This window comes from Arachis stenosperma, chromosome 5, assembly GCF_014773155.1.
Source record: "Arachis stenosperma cultivar V10309 chromosome 5, arast.V10309.gnm1.PFL2, whole genome shotgun sequence".
Taxonomy (NCBI): Eukaryota; Viridiplantae; Streptophyta; class Magnoliopsida; order Fabales; family Fabaceae; genus Arachis; species Arachis stenosperma.
The window spans coordinates 140,416,044-140,443,894 of NC_080381.1; the positions used below are offsets into that span (position 1 = coordinate 140,416,044).

The 27,851-nt window shown below is 33.0% G+C and overlaps 2 protein-coding genes, 1 non-coding gene and 1 pseudogene across 3 annotated transcripts; 1 reads left to right on the plus strand and 3 right to left on the minus strand.

Annotated features, from left to right (window-relative positions):
• The first annotated feature begins 5,154 nt into the window (after window positions 1-5,154).
• Window positions 5,155-11,766, plus strand: LOC130981708 (cellulose synthase A catalytic subunit 2 [UDP-forming]-like). The gene is made up of 14 exons (XM_057905357.1): window positions 5,155-5,521; window positions 5,845-6,040; window positions 6,214-6,428; window positions 6,518-6,620; window positions 6,707-6,878; window positions 7,032-7,298; window positions 8,427-8,772; window positions 8,871-9,008; window positions 9,118-9,243; window positions 9,342-9,554; window positions 9,664-9,934; window positions 10,039-10,235; window positions 10,335-10,685; window positions 10,832-11,766. The coding sequence occupies exons 1-14, from the start codon at window positions 5,441-5,443 to the stop codon at window positions 11,411-11,413; spliced, it is 3,258 nt and encodes a 1,085-aa protein (XP_057761340.1). The 5' UTR covers window positions 5,155-5,440; the 3' UTR covers window positions 11,414-11,766.
• An 88-nt stretch (window positions 11,767-11,854) lies between these two features.
• On the minus strand, window positions 11,855-12,851 carry LOC130981709 (chlorophyll a-b binding protein of LHCII type 1-like). Its single transcript, XM_057905360.1, has one exon. It carries the CDS (start codon window positions 12,766-12,768, stop codon window positions 11,974-11,976), a length of 795 nt encoding a protein of 264 aa, XP_057761343.1. The 5' UTR covers window positions 12,769-12,851; the 3' UTR covers window positions 11,855-11,973.
• Window positions 12,852-17,419: 4,568 nt separating this feature from the next.
• On the minus strand, window positions 17,420-17,616 carry LOC130932287 (U2 spliceosomal RNA). The gene has a single exon (XR_009067444.1). It is a non-coding gene; the product is annotated as a U2 spliceosomal RNA (small nuclear RNA).
• A 4,738-nt stretch (window positions 17,617-22,354) lies between these two features.
• LOC130981571 (citrate-binding protein-like) lies at window positions 22,355-23,045 on the minus strand (annotated as a pseudogene).
• Window positions 23,046-27,851: the final 4,806 nt, after the last annotated feature.

The window sequence follows — 27,851 nt, forward strand, 5'->3', positions numbered from 1 at the left end:
GCTAGAATAGATTAATGTTGTACTATATATAATACAACATGTAATTAAAACATTTTCAAAAAGCTTGTTTGTAGTTGAATTTTGATATAAATAAAAACCAATTATCTGATCCATTTGTTATTAATATTGAAATTATAATGCAGCATATATATAAATATTTTACCTTATTATTGTAATGTCATAATAAAGAAAAAATAATGCTGTGTCTGAAGATGCAAAATGTTTAAATGTGGACCACAAGGGAAGTGTCGGCAGCAATAATAATAGATGTACCATCTAATATTAGTGAGCATTTTTTTTCTTAAGGGGAGGCTTGACCTAGTCTAAAAGCACAATTAATAAATATTATTTCCTTCTAAATAATATATATATAATACCACAAGTCTATATAATCATTAATGTTGTTTTATCTGATAAAGTTTATGCTATTTGTGTGACCCTATTTTGTCACGAATTTCACGACCATATATAAGGACTAAAAAGTAATAATATACGGGAATTTATATGAAGTGAAGTTTAAAAAGTAAAAGTATCACTTTTTAAATCACGAGATAATAAACTGCTCTACTTGCGTATATTTATGTATTGGACAAAATGTAATATAATTTATATTATATTGTTACTTTTGTGCATCAAAATCGTAATAATTTTGATCATTATTTAATTAATATAAATATTAAATTATTTTTAATAAATAAATATTATTAATTTATATGTATAAATTTTAAAAAATATAAATATAAATTATATTAATTTATGTATATAAATTTTAATTATAGATATAAATTATAGGAAGGGTTTTAAATGTACCGAAAGTTGGAAACTTAGGTGCAGTCGACTTCACGTGAAGTTAATAGCTAAGAGTTGTTTGATGAAAATTTAGTCAAATCAGTTAAACTATCTAACGGCTCTCAACTATCAACTTCACATGAAGTCGACTACACTTGAATTTCCACCGTACCGAAAATATCAGTATTTCAATTGTTTTAACCGTTGATCTGAATTATAAAAAATATATATAATATATATTAATTAAAATCAATAGTTAAAATAACTGGAACACCAATATTTTTGATATATTTAATTTTTTTTTAAATTATATATTTATATATATAAATATATATAAATATAAATATAAATTAATATTAAAAATTAATTTAAAATAATAATATTTATTGATCACATAATATTATTATTTGTGCATATATACCTAGCTAGCAAGATTTTGGAACTCAATAAAATAAAGTAAAATAATTAAAATAAAATAAATTCATCCTCGTAACTACGTATTTATAAGCTACGTATTTATAATCAATTCATTAGGGGATCATGGCCGAGTCAGAAACACTGACAAATTAATAATATTTCATAATGATATTTACCTACTACTCTTGTTAGGTAAGGTATATATAAATGTGTTAAAAATCACCAACATGGATTAAAAAAAATATTACATTCCAAACAATTCCTTCCTTCCCTTAACTATGTATGACCAGGACGGACCCAAGCATACCAAGGAGGGGGCATTTGTCCCACGGTGTTATTAATTTTTGTTTTAAAAATATAGTTATATATAATATTTTTTTATTTCAAATTTTAAATAATTTTATTACAAATAAAATAAATTTAATTAGCTAAAATTTTAAATTTATTTTTTTATTTTTTTATCATTTTTATTATTTAACCTAATTAAATTTAATTATTATACTATTACTCCTTTATTCTCTTAAACCATTTTGTTATTTTTATATTTTCAACCTTCTTTTTTTATTTCTTATTTAGTGATCATCTTCTTTTCATCAAAAAATAAATTTTAAATTTTCCAATTTTTTTATATAGCTCTCCATGATTCTATGTATCTTTTTTCAATTTTATTATTTCTCTTTTTTATATTTTTAATTATAATTTTTAATTCAAACAATTATAGTTTAGGTATTAATTTAATATTTTATTTTTTTCATAACTTTATATATTTTATTTTATTCTCGATCTATTCATCTTTATTACTTATTTTTTTATCTTTTGTTTTATTATATGTACCTATGTTGCATATAAAATTTTAAAATAAACTGATTAATTTACCAATTTAAAATATTTTTTATTTTTAAAAATAATGATAAAAAATATTTTAATTACAATATATAACTGAATAGATGTATAAAATTTTTTATCTAACATTATATCAAAATTAAATTAAAAAATATATAACAAATTTAATTATTTAAAAAAAATAAAAAAATTATAAATTATATTTCTATTATTTTATATAAACATACTTTTTATATAAAGATTTAATTTTTCTAGTATTTATATATAATTCTAATTTCAAATTATAAATACTAATGTATCATTAAGCGTTAATATGCAATTAATTGACTTAATTCAGTCTTTTTTATTAAATATGTATAAAAAAATTAGTTAGAATAATAAGTTATCTATAGTTTAATAAAAATATTTTAATTTTAAGTTTTAACAATAAAAAAATATTTTTTTATAAATTATATATAATGAATAGTATTTTAAGAATAAAAGTATTCTCTAACTCTTTCTAATTTTTACATCTTCATATAATTAATAATATTTAACAAAATTTATTTAATATATATATATATATATATATATATATATTTTTGTCCTCACTTCTAAAATTTTCTGAGTCCGTCACTATGTATCGGTGCAAATTTGCAAAAATAATATAATCAAGATAGGAAAATTAAAGGAATATTCACATGGCAGAACTAATAATGATGTACCTTTCTTAATTATTTTCTAGTTTTTGATAGACAGAGTCAAGTAACCATTGAAGGCTTTATTACTATAATCATGCATGCACGAGATTACATTCAGTTTCACCAATTTTCTTGCAGCTTCAGAAGGAGAAACAGAACAAGTACAAAATAAAGAATTTAAATATATATAATATGGACATATGGGGTATATATATATATATATATATATATATATATATATATATATTGGTTGAATTACTAAAGTCACAAGAGTTCATCATATGTGTAGTTTCCACTATTGCTTTGTTTTGTTTCACATGATATTTAAATTCAAAGTATGCTAAGATTTTTATACATATCATCATGGCCCATCCACACAAGCGGCACGTGACTTTTCTCCCCGCTCTTCAGCTATATATTTACCTTTTTCATTATTTGAGATTAATTTGTATAAAACCTTTTCTTTATTATTTACTTAAGGCTTCGTTTTGGATATAAGAAAGAAAATGAAAGAAAAAAAAAAGAAAATAAGAAGAAAAAAAATAAAAGGAAAAGTAGAATTATATGTATGTTGTTTGAATTAAGAAAAAATAAATAGAAAAAAAATAAAGAGAATTTTTTTTGTTTGGATGAAAAGAAAAGTGAAAAGGAAAAAAATTATAATAGTATAAAATTACATTAATACTCTTATTTATATTATATATAAATTATAATTTATTAATGATAAGAGATAAATGTATAATTTTATTCATATGTGCTAAATTTTTTTTTATTTTCATTTCATTTGTGGGAAGAAAATAATTTAGTAGATTTCACATTATTTTTTTTTCTTTCTTTTCTATTTTTTCTTTACATTCAAACAACAAAAAATTTTCTTTTTCATCTATTTTTTTTTCTCTCATTTTCTTTCTTTTCAAATTCCTTCGATCCAAACAATGTGTAAATGAACCCTAAACATGATTGCAATATATAAATAAAACCTCATGATGGACACATGCATAAGATTCTATATTAGAAGTTGTTGATAAAATATGTGTCATATCTTTAAAGATATCTTCCAATATAAAAAGTTTGTTTGAATGCGAATAATTTTGTTAAGAAAATAAAAATAATTTTATATTTAGATATCTTATTATAAATATTTTTATTTAACAAATGGTACAATAATATAAAGTATTATTTATTTATTTATTATATTAAAAATATTTTTAAGTAAATTTTTTTAAAATATGTAAATTATAATTTAAAAAAATATATTTTTTAATACTTTTATTTTTACTACTAAAATTTTACTAAACACATTAAATTTTTTTTTCATTGAAACAATCTTTTTCTATATCCAAATAAATTTAATAGCTTAATCTAATTATTAAAAAATATAATTATTCATATCTCATTATTTATTAGTTAAAAATTTTGGAATAAATAATTTTATTATATAACATTACAATTTTTATTAAAAAATAATATAAAACTTATACAAATTTCGAAAAAAGATATTCTTACCTGAATATAACAATAAATTAAAGCGGGTACATAATGAACATACTTGATTGTTAACCTAATAATATATAGGTTAGTTTTCATTTCAGTATTAAAGGTACCAAACGGATCAAAAGAATCTTCTAATTTAATCATTCATCCAAAGCATCATTTTGATCCAAATAATGGAGATGCTGAACTAATTCAAAACAAGCACACTTCAATATTTTTGAGTTGACTTAGTTAAGTAAATTATTTACCTGACTGAATTTTACATTCTCAAATAGTTTCAACTCCTCTGCTCCACCAACATCAGCATTCAGCAGCATCCACCCAAACAAAACATAGGGACCCACCGAAAGTTCCATCAAGCTTAAAAGTATTAATATTCAAATCTATAAAATATATATTTTTATATTTTCTTATATACAAATATTATTGAGACAGACACAGTTAGTTAGGCATTGATATTCACGAGTGCATTATTCTTCTTCTTCTTTGATAACTATTAATGTTTTTACGCTGGTTTAATATAATTGGCTAGATTACTTAATATAACATATATTTGTTTTTTAATTATTGTATTTACATAAAGATATGTGACATGTTTTTTAGTTGTTTATAGTATTTTTTAATCTGACATATTAAGAATTAATCTGTTATAAATTTAAGTTCTATTTAAAAGTTTGTCGTTCATTAATGAATTGCTGCATGCATAAGTTGAAATTTTCGAATCTTCAATACTTATTTAAGCGATTGAGTGAGTTGACTACTCGACTAACCCAAATTATTAAGATATAGTGACATTATTAGAATAAGAAAACACTTGTATATGTATCCAACTAACTACGGTACACTTGACAACACACATGTACAATTGTACATATACATACGGATACATAATAAGTTGTTGTTTTTGGTCTTGTTCTGTGTCTGTGTATGATGTTTCCACTTTTTCCTTTTCTCCCTTTTCTTTCTCTACACTCCTCTCTTATAAACGTGTTTTGCTGCAACTTTGTGTGTGTCTCTGAGAGAAAAAAGGGAGAGACTAGTTAAGTTTAGTACTACTAAATTAGTAGTAACATGGCAAATATGTTACAAAACTGGATTCTGCAAGAAAAGAATCGTTTTAACAACTTTCTTTAGTTGTTAACAACCAACTCCTTTTGTTTTTCTATATTTGCACAAGCTGTGTTTGTTATATTGTGTGTGAGAGCTGAGAGGTGTTAATGGATACCAAGGGAAGACTCATTGCAGGGTCTCATAACAGGAATGAGTTTGTTCTTATCAATGCTGATGACACTGCAAGAGTGAGTCTCTTTCTCTTTCTTATACATAATAATCTTCCAAAAATGTTTGTCTTTTTTTTATTCTTGTGCACACTTCACAAAGCCACGTGGAGAGTTTGAATAAGAAAAACAAAGATCTCCGTTGGGTTTTGTTTTCATGGATTTCTATTCTAAAATTGAGGCCTAACTGATTCTTTTGCAACTAGTTTCTGAAATAAGTGTTGTAATTGAAGGGTATCCTTTTTATACTTTGAATCTTGTGTCGGTGAAGTCATCAACCATCCAAGTTTTTTTCATGAAATGATGTTGCTTAATTAGCATAACTGCTATCATGATTTATGCAGGTGAATGCTGTTACAGAATTGAGTGGACAAATATGCCAGATCTGTGGTGATGAAGTAGAGGTCACAATTAATGGTGATCCATTTGTTGCTTGCAATGAGTGTGCATTCCCTGTTTGCAAGCCTTGCTATGAGTATGAAAGAAGAGAAGGGAACCAAGTTTGCCCTCAATGCAAAACAAGATACAACCGCATCAAAGGTTTCATCTTTCAACTTTGATCCCTAGTTAGTAACTGTCTCAGAATAGAAATACTAAAACATGCAAGTCAATCTATCTTGATTGTCTCAGTGTCTCTGTATTTTCTGTTCTGAAACACTTACCAAACATATTTATGTTTTAACTTTTAACTTCCTTTGTTGTTTATATATCAGGTTGTCCTAGAGTTGAGGGTGATGAAGAAGAGGATGGTGTTGATGATTTGGAGAATGAGTTTGATATTGGCAGCCACCCTCATCATCATCACATTGCTGAGACAATGCTATCTTCTCGCCTTAATGGTGGATTAGGAATCAGTACCACACCTTCAGAGTTTGATGCAGCTTCTGTGGCAGGTTCTGAGATCCCTCTACTAACTTATGGTCAAGAGGTAAAGTAAAATGTAAAGCATAATTCTCCAACTCTTGTAGCTGTTCATTTTTGAGTCTTTTTCTCTAATATTCTTGTGTGTCAATTAAGGATATTGGAATCTCTGCTGATAAACATGCCCTCATTATTCCCCCATTCATGCCTCGTGGAAAACGTGTTCATCCTATGCCTTTTCCTGATTCCTCTGTGCCCGGTAATTTTTTTTAAGGTCAAACTTCAAGGTCAAAGTTGTTTGTGTATATCCATTAATGTGACAAATTAATGCTGCTGGTGATGCAGTTCAAGCAAGAGCTATGGATCCTAAGAAAGACTTGGCAGTTTATGGATATGGAAGTGTTGCATGGAAGGAAAGAATGGAGGATTGGAAGAAGAAGCAATGTGAAAAACTTCAAGTGGTTAAGCATGAAGGGTGTAAGGATCTTGATGAGTTTGATGACCCTGAGTTACCAAAGTAGGTGAAATTCTTATAAAACAGTTTTACACAGCAAAAATAATTATCTTTTATATTGATCGCGTGAATGATTGATGTGATCAAAATTAAACTCTATAACTTTTAATTACATTTCTCTTACAATAAAATTTTCACTTGAATTTCTTCTAATAGAATGGATGAGGGGAGACAACCACTATGGAGAAAGTTGCCGATAAGTTCAAGCAGAATAAATCCATACAGAATAATCATAGTTCTCAGGATTGCAATTCTCTGCCTCTTCTTTCATTATAGAATTCTGCACCCTGTGAATGATGCATATGCATTGTGGCTCACATCAGTCATATGTGAAATCTGGTTTGCTGCTTCATGGATTCTTGATCAGTTCCCAAAATGGTGTCCAATTGAAAGAGAAACATACCTTGATCGTTTATCTTTAAGGTAGTTCTTAACTAGTATGTGTATCTGTGATTATTCATTACTTCATTGCTGTCTCGGTTTCAAAATAAACTAGATTTAGAGAATAAATAATTAATTTTGTATATAAAAAACTGTTTCATAAATAAATTTTTAAAATTAATACTAAATGTATTTTGAATAAGTTAATTTAAGAAGTTGTATTTAATTAAGAGTAAATTTACTTTTACATATATTAACTAATTGTTTACATGTGTGAGTTAAGAGTAACTGCTTATGCTATTGTCCATTGTAACTTATCTTCTAATTGCAATAATAAGTTAATAACATCAATATATGAATGCAATTAGGAAAAGAAAATAAAGTCATATTTATACATCCAAAAATTGAATAATAAGGTATATCAATTATTACGTGAAACAACAAATTTGTGAATTTAAATATTGTTTTAAGTAAATATGAATATATTAATAATGATTATTTTCAACCATTGGAAAAAAATACACACTTTTTAAATAAAAACTTGGAACGTTTATTGAAAATTATACATTTTTCTTAATGTTTCTAAACTAGTTTTTTTCTTATTAAGGTTTTATTCTTTACGGTAAAATTTTGAATTTAAAATAAAAATATAGTGATAATTTTTATCAAAAGAACATATTAACACATTATAAAGAATTCTCTTGAAAAATTTTAAGATCACAATTATGCTAAATTGTTGTTCTCTTATTTAAGTTTTTTTTTCTATCTTTATGATCAAATTAAGTTTTATTTTTTTTTATAATAATGATTTCTTTTCAGAGGAATAAATTAGCACATATGATGAACTTTTTAATTGTGATTTTTTATAATTTATTTTTAATAATTATCCTTTAAATTAAATTTTAATAAGTATTATTAATTATTGATGGTAGTTTTTCTCATAACCTATTATCATTAAATTATATTAAAAAAAGTAAATGAAAGAAAAGAATCTTAGTACCATAGATTCATAACCTGTCATCATTAAAGAATACTATACCAACTAAAAAAACTTATCTTATAAAATAGAGTGACATCAAATATCTAAGAATGATGATGAAACTACTTTAATTTCTTTTGTAATGGAGGGAGTACTGATTATTCTAAAGCTATTGGTTTACAATGTAACAGGTATGAGAAGGAAGGGAAGCCATCAGAATTAGCTTGTGTAGATGTATTTGTTAGTACTGTTGATCCTATGAAGGAGCCTCCACTTATCACTGCAAACACTGTTCTTTCAATCCTTGCTGTGGATTATCCAGTGGAGAAAGTTGCATGCTATGTCTCAGATGATGGTGCTGCCATGCTTACATTCGAAGCACTTTCAGAGACATCTGAGTTTGCAAGGAAGTGGGTTCCATTCTGCAAGAAGTTCAGCATTGAACCAAGAGCTCCTGAATGGTACTTTGCACAGAAGGTTGACTATCTCAAAGACAAAGTTGATGCAGCATTTATCAGAGAGCGTCGCGCTATTAAGGTTCGAAAAATGTCTTATCACTTTGCTTGTGTTTCAAGTAATCTAAAATATGATCTATTTTATTGAGTTCTAAACATTGTGTGCTGAAAATTTGACAGAGGGAGTATGAAGAATTCAAGGTGAGGATTAATGCATTGGTTGCGACGGCACAGAAGGTTCCTGAGGATGGTTGGACAATGCAGGATGGGACTCTATGGCCTGGAAACAATGTTAGAGACCACCCTGGAATGATTCAGGTGAGTAGTATATATATTGTTTTTCAGTTTCAGTCATAGTTCATAATCACAAGGCTTGTTTGGATGAATTTTGATTCAATTGTGATGAATGATGATACTCTTTGTGTAGGTTTTCCTTGGTCAAAATGGTGTTCGCGACATTGAGGGAAATGAATTGCCTCGCCTTGTTTATGTGTCTCGTGAGAAAAGACCTGGATATGAGCACCACAAGAAAGCTGGAGCTATGAATGCTTTGGTAGAATCCATTTTTATGTGTCTATCAGAACTTTTTCTCAGCTTTCTTTTGTGTCTTCATTTCTCTAACCAGCTTATATGATATTTTTTTTTCAAAAGGTGAGAGTTTCAGCAATTATCTCCAATGCTCCTTACCTGCTGAATGTTGATTGTGATCACTACATAAACAATAGTAAGGCCCTTCGTGAAGCCATGTGCTTCATGATGGATCCTACATCAGGGAAGAAAATTTGCTATGTACAATTTCCTCAAAGATTTGATGGGATCGATCGTCACGATAGATACTCAAATCGCAATGTTGTGTTCTTTGATGTATGTAACAATTTTAATGTTCTCTTCTTGACCCTTTTTTTTGTATGTGTCTCTGATTGTTATTTTGATTTGAAGGAAGAACTAATCTCAGGTTTCAATTTCTGTGTAGATCAATATGAAAGGTTTAGATGGAATCCAAGGACCAATATATGTGGGAACTGGGTGTGTCTTCAGGAGGCATGCACTTTATGGATATGATGCCCCCTCTTCCAAGAAATCACCACGGAGGACATGTAACTGTTGGCCTAAATGGTGTTGCTGCCTCTGTTGTGGATCTCAGAAGAAGAAGAACAAAGGGAAGCCAAGTATGAAAATGTTAAAGAATAAGGATGATACAAAGCACATACATACACTAGAAAACATAGAAGAGGGAATTGAAGGTAAGGAAGGAACACTTAAAATTTGCAGTGTGTTATTGTTTGGAAATAAGTATTATAAGATGCTAAAAATAAGTAAATAACACACATACTTTTGTTGCATTTAGGAGTTGAGAGTGAGAAGTCACTATTGATGTCTCAACTGAAATTTGAGAAAAAATTTGGGCAATCTGCTGTGTTCATAGCTGCGACACTTATGGAAGATGGAGGCCTTCCAAAAGCAGCAAGTTCTGCTACACTCTTGAAAGAAGCCATTCATGTAATTAGTTGTGGTTATGAAGATAAGACAGAATGGGGTAAAGAGGTATCTCTTGATTCTCTTCTATACTTAAAGATTTTTCAACTATGGCTTTTTAAGCTTGATAGTGTTATGTGTATTTAATCCTGTGCTAAATTGGGTCAGGTTGGGTGGATCTATGGCTCAGTTACAGAGGATATTCTAACAGGTTTCAAGATGCACTGTCATGGCTGGAGATCGGTTTATTGCATGCCGAAAAGGCCTGCTTTTAAGGGTTCAGCCCCTATAAATCTTTCTGACCGTCTGCATCAAGTTCTCCGGTGGGCGCTTGGATCGGTTGAGATCCTGTTTAGTAGGCATTGTCCTCTATGGTATGGCTATGGTTGCGGCTTGAAGTGGCTAGAGCGGTTTTCTTACATAAACTCAGTTGTTTATCCTCTCACTTCAATTCCCTTGATTGCCTACTGTACTTTGCCTGCTGTGTGTCTTCTCACTGGGAAGTTCATAGTCCCTGAGGTAGGATTACTTGCATTACAAGATATTGTATTCTCATGTCGAACGTTGCTAACTTAGTTCTTAAGAGATCAACAAATTAGTCCCCGAAAGATAGTAGATTTTCTTTTACATAGTTTTTCATTGATGCTTCATTTTCTTGTTCTCAGATTAGCAACTATGCCAGCATAATTTTCATGGCACTCTTCATCTCTATAGCTGCAACTAGCATATTGGAAATGCAATGGGGAGGAGTTGGCATACATGACTGGTGGAGGAATGAGCAGTTTTGGGTGATCGGTGGCGCCTCCTCGCACCTCTTTGCGCTCTTTCAAGGGTTGCTAAAGGTCCTAGCAGGAGTTAACACAAACTTCACTGTGACATCCAAAGCTGCAGATGATGGAGAGTTTGCTGAACTCTACATATTCAAGTGGACATCATTGTTGATTCCTCCATTGACATTGCTCATAATAAACATCATTGGAGTTATTGTTGGTGTCTCTGATGCCATAAACAATGGCTATGATTCTTGGGGTCCTCTCTTTGGGAAGCTGTTCTTTGCACTTTGGGTCATTGTCCATCTTTACCCCTTCCTCAAGGGTGTTATGGGAAAACAAGAAGGTGTTCCTACAATCATTTTGGTTTGGGCTATTCTCCTTGCTTCAATCTTGACACTTCTTTGGGTGAGGATCAACCCTTTTTTGGCCAAAAATGACATTGTTTTGGAACTTTGTGGATTGAAGTGTGATTGATGACTAAGGCACATAAACAAACATAAGCAAAATTTGCATAAAGTTTTTTGTCAAATAACATCAGTAGTTGCAGAAGAATCTCTTGGTGAGAGACACTGCTACAGAAAGGGTTCATTGTGGTGGATGTTTGTAGATATACAAAAGGGCTGTGCATAAAACAATTTAGAGTTTCATTATTCTTTTTTTTATACATGTGCTTGCTTGTATTCAAGGTTAGTTTAAATTCCCATAGATGAGGTGAGGAGGTTGTAATTTATAGTTTCTTTCTGAATAAGGCATCTCATATTTGTAACCAAAAGTGATTTTGTTCTAGCTTTTGCACCAAGTGAATAAAACATGATCAGTTCATAGCATGTCAAAATCTATAGTTGTTAAGCTATTTCTTGTTATTATATCAAATATCACTGTATAATTAAATTTCATAAAAAGTGCATAAAAACATTAAAGAACACAAAATAATTCACATTTCACATATTCCAATAGATACTTCACCATACAACAATATGATCATAAAATAGACACTGGAATTTTATTACATTTCTCTCTACAGTATGGCATAGTCACTTTCCAGGGACAAAGTTTGTAGCATAGGCCCAAGCATTGTTGTTGACCGGGTCAGCAAGGTGGTCAGCAAGATTCTCCAATGGGCCCTTTCCAGTGACAATAGCCTGAACAAAGAATCCAAACATAGAGAACATGGCCAGCCTGCCATTCTTGAGCTCCTTTACCTTCAGCTCAGCAAAGGCCTCTGGATCATCAGCTAGGCCCAATGGGTCAAAGCTTCCACCTGGGTATAGTGGGTCAGTCACCTCACCGAGAGGCCCACCAGCAATACGGTAACCCTCAACCGCACCCATTAAAATGACCTGGGTGGCCCAAATGGCAAGGATGCTCTGAGCATGGATCAGACGTGGGTTGCCCAGGTAGTCAAGCCCACCCTCGCTAAATATCTGAGATCCGGCCTTGAACCACACCGCCTCGCCGAATTTGACACCGTTGCGGGCCAAGAGCTCAGGAAAGACACAGCCCAAGGCTCCAAGCATGGCCCACCTGCTGTGGATTACTTCAAGCTCACGGTTCCTAGCAAATGTTTCTGGGTCGGCGGAAAGCCCAGCAGTGTCCCATCCGTAGTCACCAGGGAATTCACCAGTGAGGTAGGACGGGGGCTCACCCGAGAATGGGCCCAAGTACTTGACACGGTCCGGGCCGTACCATGGGCTTCCAGAGGAAACTTGCTTGGTGGCTGCTTTCCTCATGGTGACTCTTCCAACACCAAGCTCTGGGTTGGAGGGTGAAAGCTTGATTGCTTGGCCAGCCAATGAGGGAGAAGAGAGAGCCATTGTTGAAGCAGCCATTGTTATTATACCAATGAAGAAAAGAAAACTTGTGAAATGAAAGGGAAGAGTTAAGAGAATGGTTGATGCTTTGATAGGTTAACACTTAACACTATATATATGGCAAACGTCCTTATCTTATGAAATCTATATCCGATATTCTATTGGCTTGAAAAATCTGTTTTGTTTTATAAGCTCATACCTACAACTTATTATCATTCATGAATTTTCTTTTATTTTTCCTTGGGAAATATATCAAACATCTTGAGAAATAACTATACCGTCCAATAAGGAATTGCCATTTGTGATTTTGGATATGCTATAATATCTCTAATGTATGTTACATTGGTAACAAAGAAATGTGTATAGTGCATTGATCTCATTATTAAACACCAATTATATTGTAATATTAGATTATGCTTTAATTTTGATGCACTGATATATTTTATATAATTGTATAGTTATATTCATTCTTTTAAATAATTATTTATGCGATTATATAAAAGATATTTATTTTTGCTATGTGATGTTATATAATTATATAAAACTATTTTAAATTGAGAATATATCAAAATTAAATTCTTAGATTATTAGTATTTCGCTTCAATCATCATTTTAATCTCAATGTCAATAATAGATAGTCTTATCTTCTTTTTGTGGTTCATGCTATAGTTACCAATATAAGAATTGTGATTTGAGATCATGATGATATCTAAAATCTAAAATTATTATTACAAGTTCCAATAATTGCTTAATTAATAATAAAACCTTTAATTCAGATAACTAAGGCATTATATATTATTGTCTTACTTGCTAAATATTTATTTTTGAAGAACTAAGTAAATAGATATTTAAAAGTTTTTTTTATATATATATTTGCATGTCCAAAGGCATAAGAACCATATCAGCGAAAGATACATGAATCACAGATAACAAGCTCCACAAATCATCTCCATTGGACCATTAACATTTATTTGTTTATGTCTTGAATAATAATCATCTTATAAAAATAATGTTGATATATATTTATGTAATTATATTTCTCGTCATAAAATGTTGCTATATTTGGAGTAGACAACCATTAGTTTAATTTCTAGCATAGTCAAAAGAACTCATGCATCTATCTATTTGTTATCTAAATTATTTTTTTATCAATAATAAATTTATTATTATAATTATTTTTTAGTGAGAATATATAAAAAGTACATAGTATATAAAAATTAATATTAATATTATCACCATTAATAGTTAACATCTTACCACATAAGTATTGTTGTATAATTTAAATTTATAATATTTTTATTTTCATTTTGGTAATTATTCATGCAAAAATTAAGGAAAGAAATGCAAAAAGTTTGTGTTACTCCAGCATTACAAGCATAAAAAAATAATACAAGAACTCATTCAAATATAATGATAAAAGGATAGAAGATATGTGGTAAGATAGGAAGGATAAAAAAAAATGAAATGGTGAAATTAATTTGCATATAAATAATTCCATTATATTCAAATGACTATTATTAAACAATAACATTGTTCCATATTAGTTAGATTATTTTTTTATCAATAATAGTCTTATTATTGTAATTATTTTTTTAGTGAGAGTACATAAAGAGTACATAATATATAAGGTGTAATAACTCAACAAATATTTTTAAATGAGAACTTTTCATTCTCTTCAGCAATAAGAAAATTTTATTTTTCTCTCTTTTAATCCCTTCTTGTTCATCAAACCATCAACATTACAGCAGGACATGAGATTTTCTTCATTCCAACTAAGATACTAATTTTTGCGTCTAACCATTGACTGGTTTTAAAGTTTTTACCTACAAATACTTTTATTTGTATTCATTTCAAGTAAATATTATTTTTGTTTCATTATATATAAAATCATATTTAATTATTCCGTTGGTTTTTATAGTTATTAAATTTTTAATTAAATTTTTATATTTTTTTTAATTGAATCTCTACATTACTTTTAATTTTGTAATTAGATCCTTCGTAGTATAAAAAATGTTAGAATTAACAAAATATTTTTTCGTAAATTAAAGATATCTACTATTAAAAACTCAATTAGATCTTTAATTAAATATTTTTTAAAAGAAATATTCTGTTAATTTTAATATTTTTTATATGAAAAAGACATAATTATAAAACTAAAAATAATATAAGAAGCAATTAAAAAAGTACAAAAACTTAATTATAAATTTGATAAAATTATAAAAACTAATAAAATAATTAAACCATACAATTAACGCAATAGATGCATAAGCAAGTTTCACTGCAAAAAACCCTAACCATTTACACCCGGAACAATGTTAGATTTGTAGTTGATACAGTATTGAAAATAAAATTGTCTGTTCAATAAAATACTATTATAAATTATTATTATTTAATTTTAAAAACCAATAATTATCATAGCACAAATACTGCACAAGAAACCCAAGAGTTTGCATCCAAAATCCAAGTTAGTTACCTGATCATATTTCATTAATTCTTCTTCTTCCTTTAATTTGTTTAAATAATTTGACTGTGGACACAACAAAAAAAACCACAAAAACTCAAATTATAATATCATATTCATGCATACATATTTTCAATTTAAATTATTTCTATGAGATCGTACCATTTGGTGTCTATAGTCGATGAATTAGCTTCAGACATAGCTCAAGAAAATTGGTATGTCTGATTTTTAAACTTTTTCTTCATGGCTTGGCCAAGTATTAACTAAAAAAGAATAGTAAACAAAAAAAACAAATAAGATTTGGATTATTATAATTTTTTTACTTAAAATAAATGTATAAAACCAAGTGTTTCTGAAAATGTAACTACAAAATATGCATTAAGAAAATGCAATATAATGTGCCTATGCAACAATGACTACTAGGCTTGCGACTGCTATCCAGAGACGAAGTGCAGATTAACCTCCTGTGGGTGCAGAAGGAGTTGGCTACCATGCATTGAGGGCTGTCTATGCAGGGACCTTAGTGTAGTGTTTGTTTGTTTTTCTTTTTTTTTTTTGTTATTTTGTGTGCTTATAGTCTCATGGTTGTTTGATTTATATTGGTAGGTGAGAAAGTTCCCACCCTGACTTCGGCATCTCTGGAGGCCTTTTCCAGGAAGAGGTCATCCGAAAAGGATGACCCTTCGACAAAAGGTGATAAAGATAATGTGGTCAAGGTTACTCAATCTAAGGAGATTAGTTTAACCAAAAGAAAGCTAGGTCAGTTGTTGTAGGTCTTGATAAGTACCTGGAGGTTTCTCAACTGAAGGATAAGGCTAGAGAATTGGGTATGGAGGACATGACCGGGGCTTTGAAGGCGAAGGAAAAAGAGTCAGAGGAAATGGTAAAACAGATAACTATTTTGCAGTCTCAATTGGAGGGAGGCAATGAGAAGATTGAGGAATTAACTCTAAAGGTGGGTGAGCTGGAAAATGCATTAAAGGATGCTGAAAATTCAAAGGAGCCAATGGCTTTTGAAATGTTTCGGGAAGGGTTTGATCCTGCTATAGCCTATAAGTCAAATTAAGGCTCTTGCGGCGGATGTTAATGTGGATGATGTGGATGTATCCAAGATTCTGGTAAATGGAGTATTAGTGGATGCTGACATCGCGAAGGATGGTTGTGGTTAAAATGCTGCAGATGGTGAGAAGAAAGACGAGTTAAGCATTAAAGTAGTCCCTAAATTTGTACTGAGTCTTAAAATGATCTCTAAAATTAATAATTTCTTAAAGGATCCCGCTAGGGAAATAATGGACTATTTGTATAATATGTATAATGACCATTGAGTTATGAAATGACCATCCCCTACACTATTTAGAATAATCATCCGAGTACAAGGGATAATAAACATCTTCTCGAAAAATTAGTTTAATTTTTGAGTTCACCAATAATTATATCTCTAATACTCCATAAATCTCTCTTGTACACATTGTATAAATATTTCATTAGATTTTCATACTTTTCCTTTCTTAAATTTATTCTCAAAATTACACCCAAACACTCATAATAGTTTCTTAAATTTATTCTCGAAATTACACCCAAACACTCATAATAATCTCTAAGATATTTTTCATTCACCAAAACCTTAAAATGACGTCATAAAAAAAAGCGCAGCATAAACCCCAATTCGAACCCAAAAAAAAGAAAAAAAAAAAGTGCAGCGTAGAAACCCTCTCCCCTCCCTCCCAATCCTTACCCTTTCCTTTCTCCTTCCCTTATATTAAATTTTAAAAATACTGTCATATTTAAGAATGACAAATAAATTTTTAAATTATTTTTAAAAAATATAAAAATACAATAAAAAAATTATATATTAAATATATATTTTAAAAAAATTAAAGACTAAATAATGATGTAATTTTTGTATTAAAAAAATTTATTTTTTAAATTTAATAATCTTATATCAAGTATATTTTTGAAAAAATATTTTTATATACGTGACCAAACTTCTTTAAAAAAAATTCTAAAGATAAAAAAATTACTCTATTTTATAAATGAACAAATATCTCCACAAAAGTTTCAGATTCAACCGATAAATTAGTTCTTAAATATAAAAATATTTTTCATTTATGAAAATCATATTTATTGATTAATAGTTTAAATGAAAAGCTGACATAAAACAGATCTTAACTAAAATGGGCCTTTTATAAAATATTTTAAACTGATACAGTAGGGTGCACCTGGCCCATGCAGTAGTGTAAGGCTTGGGCGATGCTAGAAAGGCCCAATAGCAAGCTACCATGATGGCCTTTTTCCCCTAAAAAAATAAATTTAATATCGTGTGGGCCAATGGCCCACATATCAGATATTAAACTGATAAGAACAGATACTACACTTGATCTTAGCCAAAAGGCCGAGAAAGGTATGCTTTGAACAATGTACAAATTCTTCCTTTATAAGTTAAGGTTCGAATGCTTCTTCTTTCTGCCCCCCTATGTGATACATTATTACATAAACGTTCTAATGAAGGGAGGTTTTGGCCTGCAAACATGACCAACCACCATGAAGTGCTCTGAATAATATTCAAATTCGGATCCTAGAATATTCATCATTCGTTTTGTACACATTAGATGAGCTGAATATTAAGTGTTATTATTTATTGAGAAGTGCTAGTTAATTAACTAATAAGTTATCAGCTAACATTTCAATCAATAATAATATTTAGAAATAGAATATGGTCAACAAGTTGATTAAATTTGGGTTCTGAGAGCAAACTAACTTAATTTTGAATCTTGGATCAACTAAACAGAGAATACTAATAACAATGGATTATTATTGAATGAGCAAAAAATAAGAATAAATTACCATTTGTATCTATGAAAGATACAAACGCTCACAAATGTATCTATATAAGAATAAAATAACAATTGTACCTGAAGAAATCAGAGACTGGTGAGTGAGAGCAAGGAGAATGAGTGAAGGAGAAGAGAGTTCAGAGAAGAGTGATTTGAACAGTGAAGGATTACTTTTCATTAGCAAAGACTTACAGCAGTACAAGACTTATATAGCATACACTAGAAGCATCTGAAGATGCCAGATCAGCAGGCTTAACTAACCTCCTAACAAACTTAACAGCTAGATAAACTTGCTTAACTGACTACCCTTCTTTGTTCACTTTTAATATCTTCTTTCACTCTATCATGCCCCCTCAAACTCAAGGGAGCTGAATCTTCAGAGTTCTGCACCTTGAGTTTGCCTCTGAGATCAAGGAACGCTGCTGATGGAAAAGCCTTGGTGAGAGTGTCAGCAATCTGAGCTGAGCCTGGTATATGGCTTACCTGAACCTCATTTCTTGTCACATAATCCCTTACGAAGTGCAAGTCAATCTCAAAGTGTTTCGTTTTTGAGTGAAGAATGGGATTTGCTGCCAGCAAGACTGCACTCTGATTGTCACAATAAGCCATGGGGGGTCAGGAACACTCCACTTTAGCTCACTTAACAATCCTTTTATCCAGATTAGTTCAGCAACTAAGTCTGCCAATGCCCTGTACTCAGCCTCTGTGCTGGACCTGGCTACTGCCCCTTGTTTCTTAGACTGCCATGATATCAAATTTCTGCCTAAATAGACACAAAAGCCTCCAACTGATTTGCGATCATTGGGATCCCCTGCCCAGTCTGAATCACAATAGGCTTTTAGTTGCAGCAAGGAAGTGGGTGAAGCTTTGTCAATCTTCAAGCCATAGGTTGCAGTGCCACCAACATATCGCAGGATTCGTTTGACCAGCTTCCAATGTGTCTCTAGTGGATGCTGCATAAATTGTGCTACTTTGTTCACACTGTATGCTAGTTCAGGTCTGGTAATGGTGAGGTATTGCAGACTCCCTACCACTGAGCGATACATATGGGGGTTTGCAAACGCATCTCCCCCTGTGGCCTGAATTTTCAAGGTGGCGGGCAAGGGTGTATGGCATGGTTTGCACCCTGACATTCCTGCTTTGAGCAGCAAGTTTTGGACATATTTACCCTGTGTCATGAGCAGTCCTCCATCAATGGTGGTAGTAACCTGAATTCCCAAGAAGTAATGCAAGGGACCCATGTCCTTTAGAGCAAAGGCAGAGTTCAGTCGTTGAATAACATCAGATATTTCACTTTCTGAGCTACCAGTGATGAGTATATCATCAACATAAATAAGAACATAAGCAAGAGAGGATGAAGTGTGCCTTACAAAGACCGAAACATCAGACTTGGTGGCAGTGAACCCTAGATCTCGAAGAGCATTGGAGAGCTTGAAATACCAGGCTCTTGGGGCTTGCTTCAACCCATAGAGAGCCTTGGTAAGCTTGCAAACCAATGAACCATCACCAACAATGAATCCCTGTGGCTGTCTCATATAGACATCTTCATGCAAATCACCATGGAGGAAGGCATTATTCACGTCTAATTGACGTATAGGCCACGAATTTGCCAGTGCAATGGTCAGTATAACCCGGATGGATGTTGGCTTGACAACAGGGCTGTATGTCTCTGTAAAATCAAACCCGGGTCTTTGGGAGAAACCCTGAGCAACAAGTCTGGCCTTGTACTTTTGAAGGCTCCCATCAGCATTATATTTGAGGCGAAACACCCACTTGCTCCCAATAGCTTCCCTGCCGGCTGGGAGAGGCACCAGGGACCAGGTATTATTCCTTAGAAGAGCTGCAAATTCAGACTCCATGGCACTCTTCCACTTTGGGTCATCTAATGCTTGCTTGACAGACCTTGGCTCCATACTTGCAACAAAAACACGAGGCTTAACAATACCTGCCTTGCTTCTAGTCACCATTGGATGAGTGTTAACAGCAGGAGCAGACGGTGGAACTGTTTCCAAATCAGTTATTGGAATTGGAATCGGGACATCTGATGGGGCCCTGTGGGAAGAAGTTGAGGACGAGGAGAGGGAAGGCAACATAGGAGATGGATTATAGGGGCTGGGGGGCAGAGGAGAAGAAGGGACAGTTATGGGTAAGGTAGAAGCTGAGGTTGGTTGTGAGGAGAGTTGTTTGGCCTGGTGAGGGATAATAGGAATACATGGTAGTGACGGTGGAATAGCAGGTGAGGATTCAAGTCTGGGTGGGCAATAGAAACCGGAGGAAGGATCTTTGAACGGGAATGTGGCTTCATCAAACACAACATGTCTTGTAATGACCACTTTTCCAGAATTTGTGAGACATTTGTAGCCCTTGTGAGAGGTGCCATAACCAAGAAATACACTTGGTGAGGATCTAAAGTCAAGCTTATTTCGGTTGTAGGGCCTCAGGTGAGGAAAACACAAGCAACCAAAGACCTTGAGGTTTTCATAGGATGGCTTCTTGTTGAGCAGTTTTTCAGTTGGGGATACTCCGTTCAGCACTGGAGTTGGCAAGATATTGATCAGTTGGACTGCTGTAGTGAAAGCTTCGCCCCAGAACTTGAGTGGCATAGACGCTGCTGCGAGCATGGTTAGCCCCATTTCCACAACGTGCCTATGCTTTCTTTCAGCCGTGCCATTTTGCTGGTGGATATGTGGACATGAAAACCTGTGAATAACACCCTGTTCCTGCAATAATTTGGACAAACTGACATACTCTGCAGCATTATCACTCTGAAAAATCTTAAGTTTGGCATTAAGCTGAAGCTCAGCCATGTGTTGGAAATGCACAAAAACTGTTTTTAATTGAGCTCTACTTTTGATCAGATATAGCCAAGTAAATCTGGAATATGCATCAATAAAATTCACAAAGTAATTGTTTCCATTGCAATCAGACATTGGAGCTGGACCCCAAATGTCAGAGTACACAAGCTCTAAAGGAGCATTATACACTGTTTGAGACTCAGAAAAGGGTAAAGAGTGAGATTTGCCAATGCAACAAGAGGTACAAAATGGCTTATTTGTAGGAAAAGAAAGATTACAATGCTGTAAAACTTTTGAGACTATATTATGTGAGGCATGTCCAAGACGAGAATGCCACAACATGTATTGATCTGAAGTTGACTATGAATGTGACTCCACTGAACTGAGCAGTGCAGCAGGTGCTTGAACAGGATGAAAATTCAACAGCTTATACATGCCTTTTTCAACAGTTCCATTCAAAAGCAATTCTTTAGAATCCTGGGATTTAACACAGCAGCCATGAGAATGAAATTCAAAGAGGACATTGTTGTCACAACAAAATTGATACACACTTAATAGGTTCTTTGTTATATCAGGTACTAGCAACAATTTCTGCATAATGAGATATTTAGAGCTCAATTCAGTTTTAAAATAGGCTTTTCCAACAGAATTAATGCTCAAACCTGTTCCATTGCCAACAACAACTTGTTCTGCACCGTTATAATTCTCCTTTTCAGTTACATTGTGGGGGTCGGGAGTCATGTGATGTGTTGCACCTGAGTCCGGATACCAAACAGAATCAGTGAGAGTTGCTGGATTTGCTATCACAGTGCTGTAATTGGCCCCTGGTTGTTCAAGTTGGTGTGGTTTGTTAGTGCTTCTTCCATGCGGCTGTGAGTCTTCTTCATACCTGTACCAACAAGTTTTGGCAGTGTGGCCAATCTTGTTGCATAGCTGACATTGAGGTCTCTCATAGTTTGATCTTTCATAATTTTGATTTCTCAACCTATCATCATATTGCTGCTGTTTTCTAAAACCAGAGGGATGCCTTCCTCCTCTGTCGAATCTTCCCCTGCCTCGGGAGCTTCCTCGAAAATTTCTTGTCTGAGTCCAGTTAGCTTGATACTGAGGGCTTTCTTGCAAGCTTTCTTGATTTGCATAACTGGATTATGCTACATGTGCATAAGCTACTTGATTTACCTCAGATTTTCTAAATCTTTCTAACATACTTTCATTGGCAAAAAGCACTGCTTCTAACTCTCCGACTGTAATACCTTGCGATCTTGTTAGCAGAGAGGTGAGCAAAGGCGCATACTCTTCGGTTAGGCCATGAAGGAGTGCATTAACATGGTCGCTCTCACTCATTGTCTCGCCTACTGACACTAACGCATCAACTGTGCCTTTTATTGACAGTACATACTCATTTACGGAGGATCCTATTCGAGTGTTGCTCTTCTGTGTGCCAAGAATATCCTAACGGACCAATTATGTAACTATCTGTATCTTTTATAGGTACAAATGGTAATTTATTCTTATTATAATCTATAAATTTTGATGTGTCTCCATCTTAGTTCCATGTAATAGCTTATATTAGCAGGTGCTGCATAAACACCACATTTGAAGTACAAGTCTCCAGGACCTTTATCCTTTGTATGAAACTTTTTCTTTCCATCAATGAATACTGAAACAGTTCAACCATCAATATCTCATTTCTCCATTATTATATATTCTTAGTATAAATGTGGTAGCACCATGGATCTGTGCTATTGTAGCACCAGATGTTCCATTTGGTACAAAACCATACTCTTCAAATTGCCACACCCTGAGCTGTAGTCAAGCCCCTGAAATATTAAATTGAAGTTTACTTGCGACATAAGGAAGAATACATAAAGAGTTTCATTTTGATATATTGAAAATAATTAAACATAGTGAGATACGAATTTCCGTGTGAGATTGAGTGCGGCTGGTTGGTTCATGAGGCTTGTCGCCGGCATAGACCCATAATCGGTGGATTCCATGTTCATAGCTATACCTTTGGTCTAATGGTATGTCATAAGGTTTTTGCAATTTCAAATTAGCTTGTGTCAAAGGAACAGGGCTAAATCCAAGAGTAGGATCTCCATATGCTATTACCCCTGACCCTGAGGAATTATCTACACAAAATAACAGAAGAAAAAACATAGATATAGATAGAATAAAATAATTATTGCATGATGAGCGACACATGTTTTATTTTGCGCAACAACTACACTTCACAATCACGATGAAACCTTTAGCAGCAGTGACATATACATATATAGCTCCTAGTTTCTAATTAAGAATGAATCATCATATTATTATTTTATCCTAATTAGTTGAGCCAACTAACCCCTAGATTGTTGTTTAGTATAAGGAAATAATAATTAACCTGATTCACGGGCTTGGTTAATTATATTAGATATACATGTCACTGCCAATGATCATCATCAGTGTCTTAATATGTAGTATTTTCTCTTGGAATTTCATGTGAGAAATGATGCAGGTTAAGACCTGCTATCAAGTCTGAGCATAGCTAAATCAAAACAAAAATATTACATGGACTTACATGGTGAATAAGAAAAGATTGAAAACCAACTATTTTTATTTTCTAACAAAAACAATGTTTAATATGTTTTTTTTAATATTTATCTATCTAAATTAACGTAATTGAAATAATTAACTTGTTTATTATTTTATTTGGTAAAAAATAAAAACATTTAATAATTAACAATTTTATCCTGACCACCATTATGTTTTTTTTTTTTGGGTCTTGGGCTAAGCCCATAAACCCTACCCGAACCCATAACCCAACCCGCCCAAACCCAAACCCCAAACTGATCTTTTCCCTCTCAAGGCGTTAAATTGTAACACCAAGAGATAAGCTTTCATGGCATCCACGCTAAGATCATGATTTCTTTCACTATCCGATTAACCTTCAAGTCTGGAATCAAGGCTTGATTTGGTTCATGAAGTCCGCATCAGGTCTCTCTGTTGGCATCACCTCGGCAAGAAGCTTCGTCCCAGGGGTTGAGTCACTACCTAAGCCCACGATTTTTCAGGTTCTTCTCCTATATCCTCTATTTGTAACCTCGTTATCTTATCTCTATTAACCCTATCCTTTCTGAATTATCAAGATATTCCAAATTTATCTTTTCTTAATATTTCCGCAATTTCTTGTGTAAGATATATGCACCATGACGCCTGCAATTTGTTCAAGTTTGTTAGCTGAGCAATTATATGAGCCAGACGATTTCCATTCCTAGGAATCCAGGTAAACTCACTGTCTGGCAATCGGTTTCTTAGAATTTGAATATCTTGCAGAATTGCTTCAATTTCTCCTATTGAACCTTGAGATTTTATTGCCTGAATTAATTGCTGGTTGTCTAATTCAATAAGCGTTCTTCCCATTCCCAAATTTTCCACTATTATAAGTGCTTGTCTAATTGCATTTGCCTCTGCTGCTAAACTAGAGTGAGCTTTAATTCTTCCGGAGAATCCCAGCTCTAATTCCCCTTTATCATTCCTGAATACTACAACAATTGCCCCATCTCCAGTTATCTTGTCAAAGGCAGCATCAACATTAACTTTAAGCCAATTTGCCGGAGGAGGTCTCCATTTTACTTGTTGAGTGCTTCTTTTTTGAACTCTTTAGTTATTGTCTTCTCCTGTTTTATTGCTTCTTTGTGAGTTCTTTCCATTAATTCAGCTCTTATGATAGTGCTTTTGGGAGTTGTTTGTTGTTCCTGGAATACTGCCTTATTTCTTGCTTTCCATATTTCCCAAGATAGAAATCCAATTCTACTGATTCTGTCTTCGTGGTCGTCCCCTCCACTCCTTTTGATTTTCAAAATATTGTCTATCAACCAATTACCGAATGATGTTACTGTGTATTTGGTAGGTATGCAATGACATTGTGCACCAAACCAAGTTCCCCTAGTCCATTCACAAAGCAACACCGCATGCTCCACCGTTTCTTCCTCCTTTTTGCAAATAGAACATATTGGGTTGTCCCGTAGCCTTCTTTTGTATAAATTAGAGTTTACTGGAATAATGTTTTGAGCTGCCTTCCACAAAAACATCCTGATTTTCGACGGAACATTCATATTCCAAATTTCCTTCCAGAGTTCCCGGTTATCAGTGCTTGTAGATGGATTCTCGCTCAAACCTTCCAGTGTCTCCAATTTTGCTACTTGATACCCTGTTTTTATGCTATAATTGCCATCCTCCCTGAAGGGCCAAAATAATGAGTCTTCCTTTCTTACTATGCTTATGGGAGTTTTAAGAATCTGCTCACATACTTCCGGTGGAAAGAGGTCTTTGATTTTTGTAACATTCCACCCTATTCCTTCTGTTATAATTTCCTCCACTTTTTGAATGTTTGGATTTTCAGTAATTTCAGATCTGATTTCTCCCGATATCCATCTATCTCTCCAAATATTGACTTGAGATCCGCTTCCTATACTCCATTTACCCTTCCTTTTGAGAAGCTCGCTTCCTATTACAATACTCTTCCATAACCATGACGCGTTTCTCTGAATTTTGGCATCCCAAAAGTTGCTATTAGGAAAATAGACAGCCTTAAGGATTTGAACCCATATTGCATTTGGATTTTTCATAGCTCTCCATGCTTGTTTAGCTAAATGGGCCACATTCTGGCACTCTAAATCTTTGAATCCTAGCCCTCTATCTCTCTTACTTTTGGTTATTGAGCTCCATTTCTTCCAGTGGATGCCTTGTTCTTTTCTTGACGACGCCCACCAAAACTTAGCAATTTTTTAACTAAGTCTTTGGCAGAAATATTTTGGGAGCTTAATCACATTCATTGCATACGCTGGTATGGCCTGTATGACTGCTTTGATTAAAATTTCTTTACCTGCCTGACTGAGAAGCTTTTCCTTCCACCCTTCTAGCTTGTTTAAAACTTTTTCTTCAATCCATGTAAGTACTCCGGCCATTGATCTTCCCCAATATGCCGGTAATCCTAAATATTTCCCTGGCGAGTCCCACGTAGACATTCCTAAAATCTCTTCAATATTGACTCTAGTTTGTATTGGGACTTGAGATCCAAAAGTGATTCCCGATTTCTCCAAATTTATTCTTTGTCCCGACGCCTCTGTATACTTGTTTAAGATTGAAATGATTTGAAAAATTTCTTCTTCACATGCCTCAGCCAAGATTATGCAGTCGTCAGCAAATAATAAATGAGTAAGTGTTGGTGCAGTGGGAGCTATTTTAAATCCTGATATGAGCTTTTTATCTTGTGCTTCATTCATAAGTATTGTAAGAACCTCAGCTGCGATAATAAACAAGTACGGTGACAAGGGATCGCCCTGCCTTAATCCTCTCTGTGGTATTATCTTTTTGGAAAGCTCCCCGTTAATCTTGAATCGATAGTGGGTGCTCTTAACACAAGCCATCAAGCGCTTAACCCATATTTCGTGAAACCCGAATGCTCTTAGAACCTTTTCAAGAAAATCCCATTCTAGTCGATCATAGGCCTTATTCATATCCAATTTTATGGCCACATTTTGTGATCCTCCATTTCTTCTGTTATTTAAACTATGATAAACCTCTTGTACTATAATAACATTATCTTGAATTAGTCTGCCGCTCACAAATGCACTTTGCGTTGGAGATATTATGTCTTCTAGTATACTCTTGAGTCTCATCACCATCACTTTTGCAATGATTTTATAAATAAAATTGCAACAGCTGATAGGCCTAAGTTGATTTAAGCATTCTGGATTTTTAGTTTTAAGAATGAGAACCACCACTGTTTCCCCAAATTCCTGAGGTAAACTCCCTTCATTAAAAAATTCTTTGACTGCACCATAAACTTCCTTACTTATGATTTCCCAATGTTCTTGATAAAATAAGCCATTTAGTCCGTCCGGACCAGGTGCTTTTAGGCCTCCCATGTTGAAAACTGCATCTTTTACTTCCTTTTCTGTGACTTCTTGTAACAGGTTCTGGTTCATCTCTTCTGTGACTCTCCTTGGAATTTTGTTGATGCAATCTTCCCAATTCAGCCTTTTTGTTGAAGAGAATAGATTAGAGAAATGATTTTCAATCAGAGACATGAGTTCCTTGTTCCCACTTACCCACTGTCCTGCTGTGTTCTTAAGCTTCTCTATTTTGTTTTTGTTTCGCCTTTGAATGGTTGTTGCATGAAAGAAAGCAGTATTCTTGTCGCCCCATTGTAGCCATTTTAGCCTTGATCTTTGTCCCCAAAATTTCTCCTCTTGTCTCCATAAGAGCGTAATACTTTCCTTTAAGGCTTGTATCCTTTCTTGCTGATCCGCCGTGAACTCAGAATTCTGCAATCTGCTTAATTCTTCCTTCTTGCTCTGTATTTCTCTATCCGCTCTCTTAAAGGTGCATCTACTCCATTTTTTTAATTCTTCCTTGCAATTTTTTATCCTCAATCCTACTCCAGCTCCTTCGCTATCTGTCTCCCCCCCTCTATTCCATCCCTTTTTAACAATTTCTTTGCACTCCTTGTGATCTGTCCAATACGCCTCAAATTTGAATGCTTTTTGAATTCTTATATTCTGCTCCAACTTCAGCACCAATGGACAGTGGTCTGAAATCACAGCCGGTAAGGCTGAAAGGGAAGCCGGTTGGTTTAAACTCCACCACTCCCAATTAGCCATGGCTCGATCTATTCTTTCTCTGGTTACAAACCCATTTCTTGGGTTGCTAAACCAAGTAAACCTGCTGCCTTTTAAATCTAAGTCTATCAAAAAATTAGCATCCACAAAATTTCTAAATTCTCTCACATGTGCTTGAGGTTTTGGATGCATGCCGATCTTCTCTTCTTGACTCAAAACATCATTAAAATCGCCTATGTACAGCTGCGCCTCCCCTACATTGGTAGTGGTGGCAGTGATATTTCTCCACTGTTTTCTTCTTTGCTTATAATTTGGGCAACCATACACAAAATTACCAATCCATCTGTTACCTTTTCTATCATCAACATAGGCTTTAATAAGATATCATTCCAAAAGTAAACCT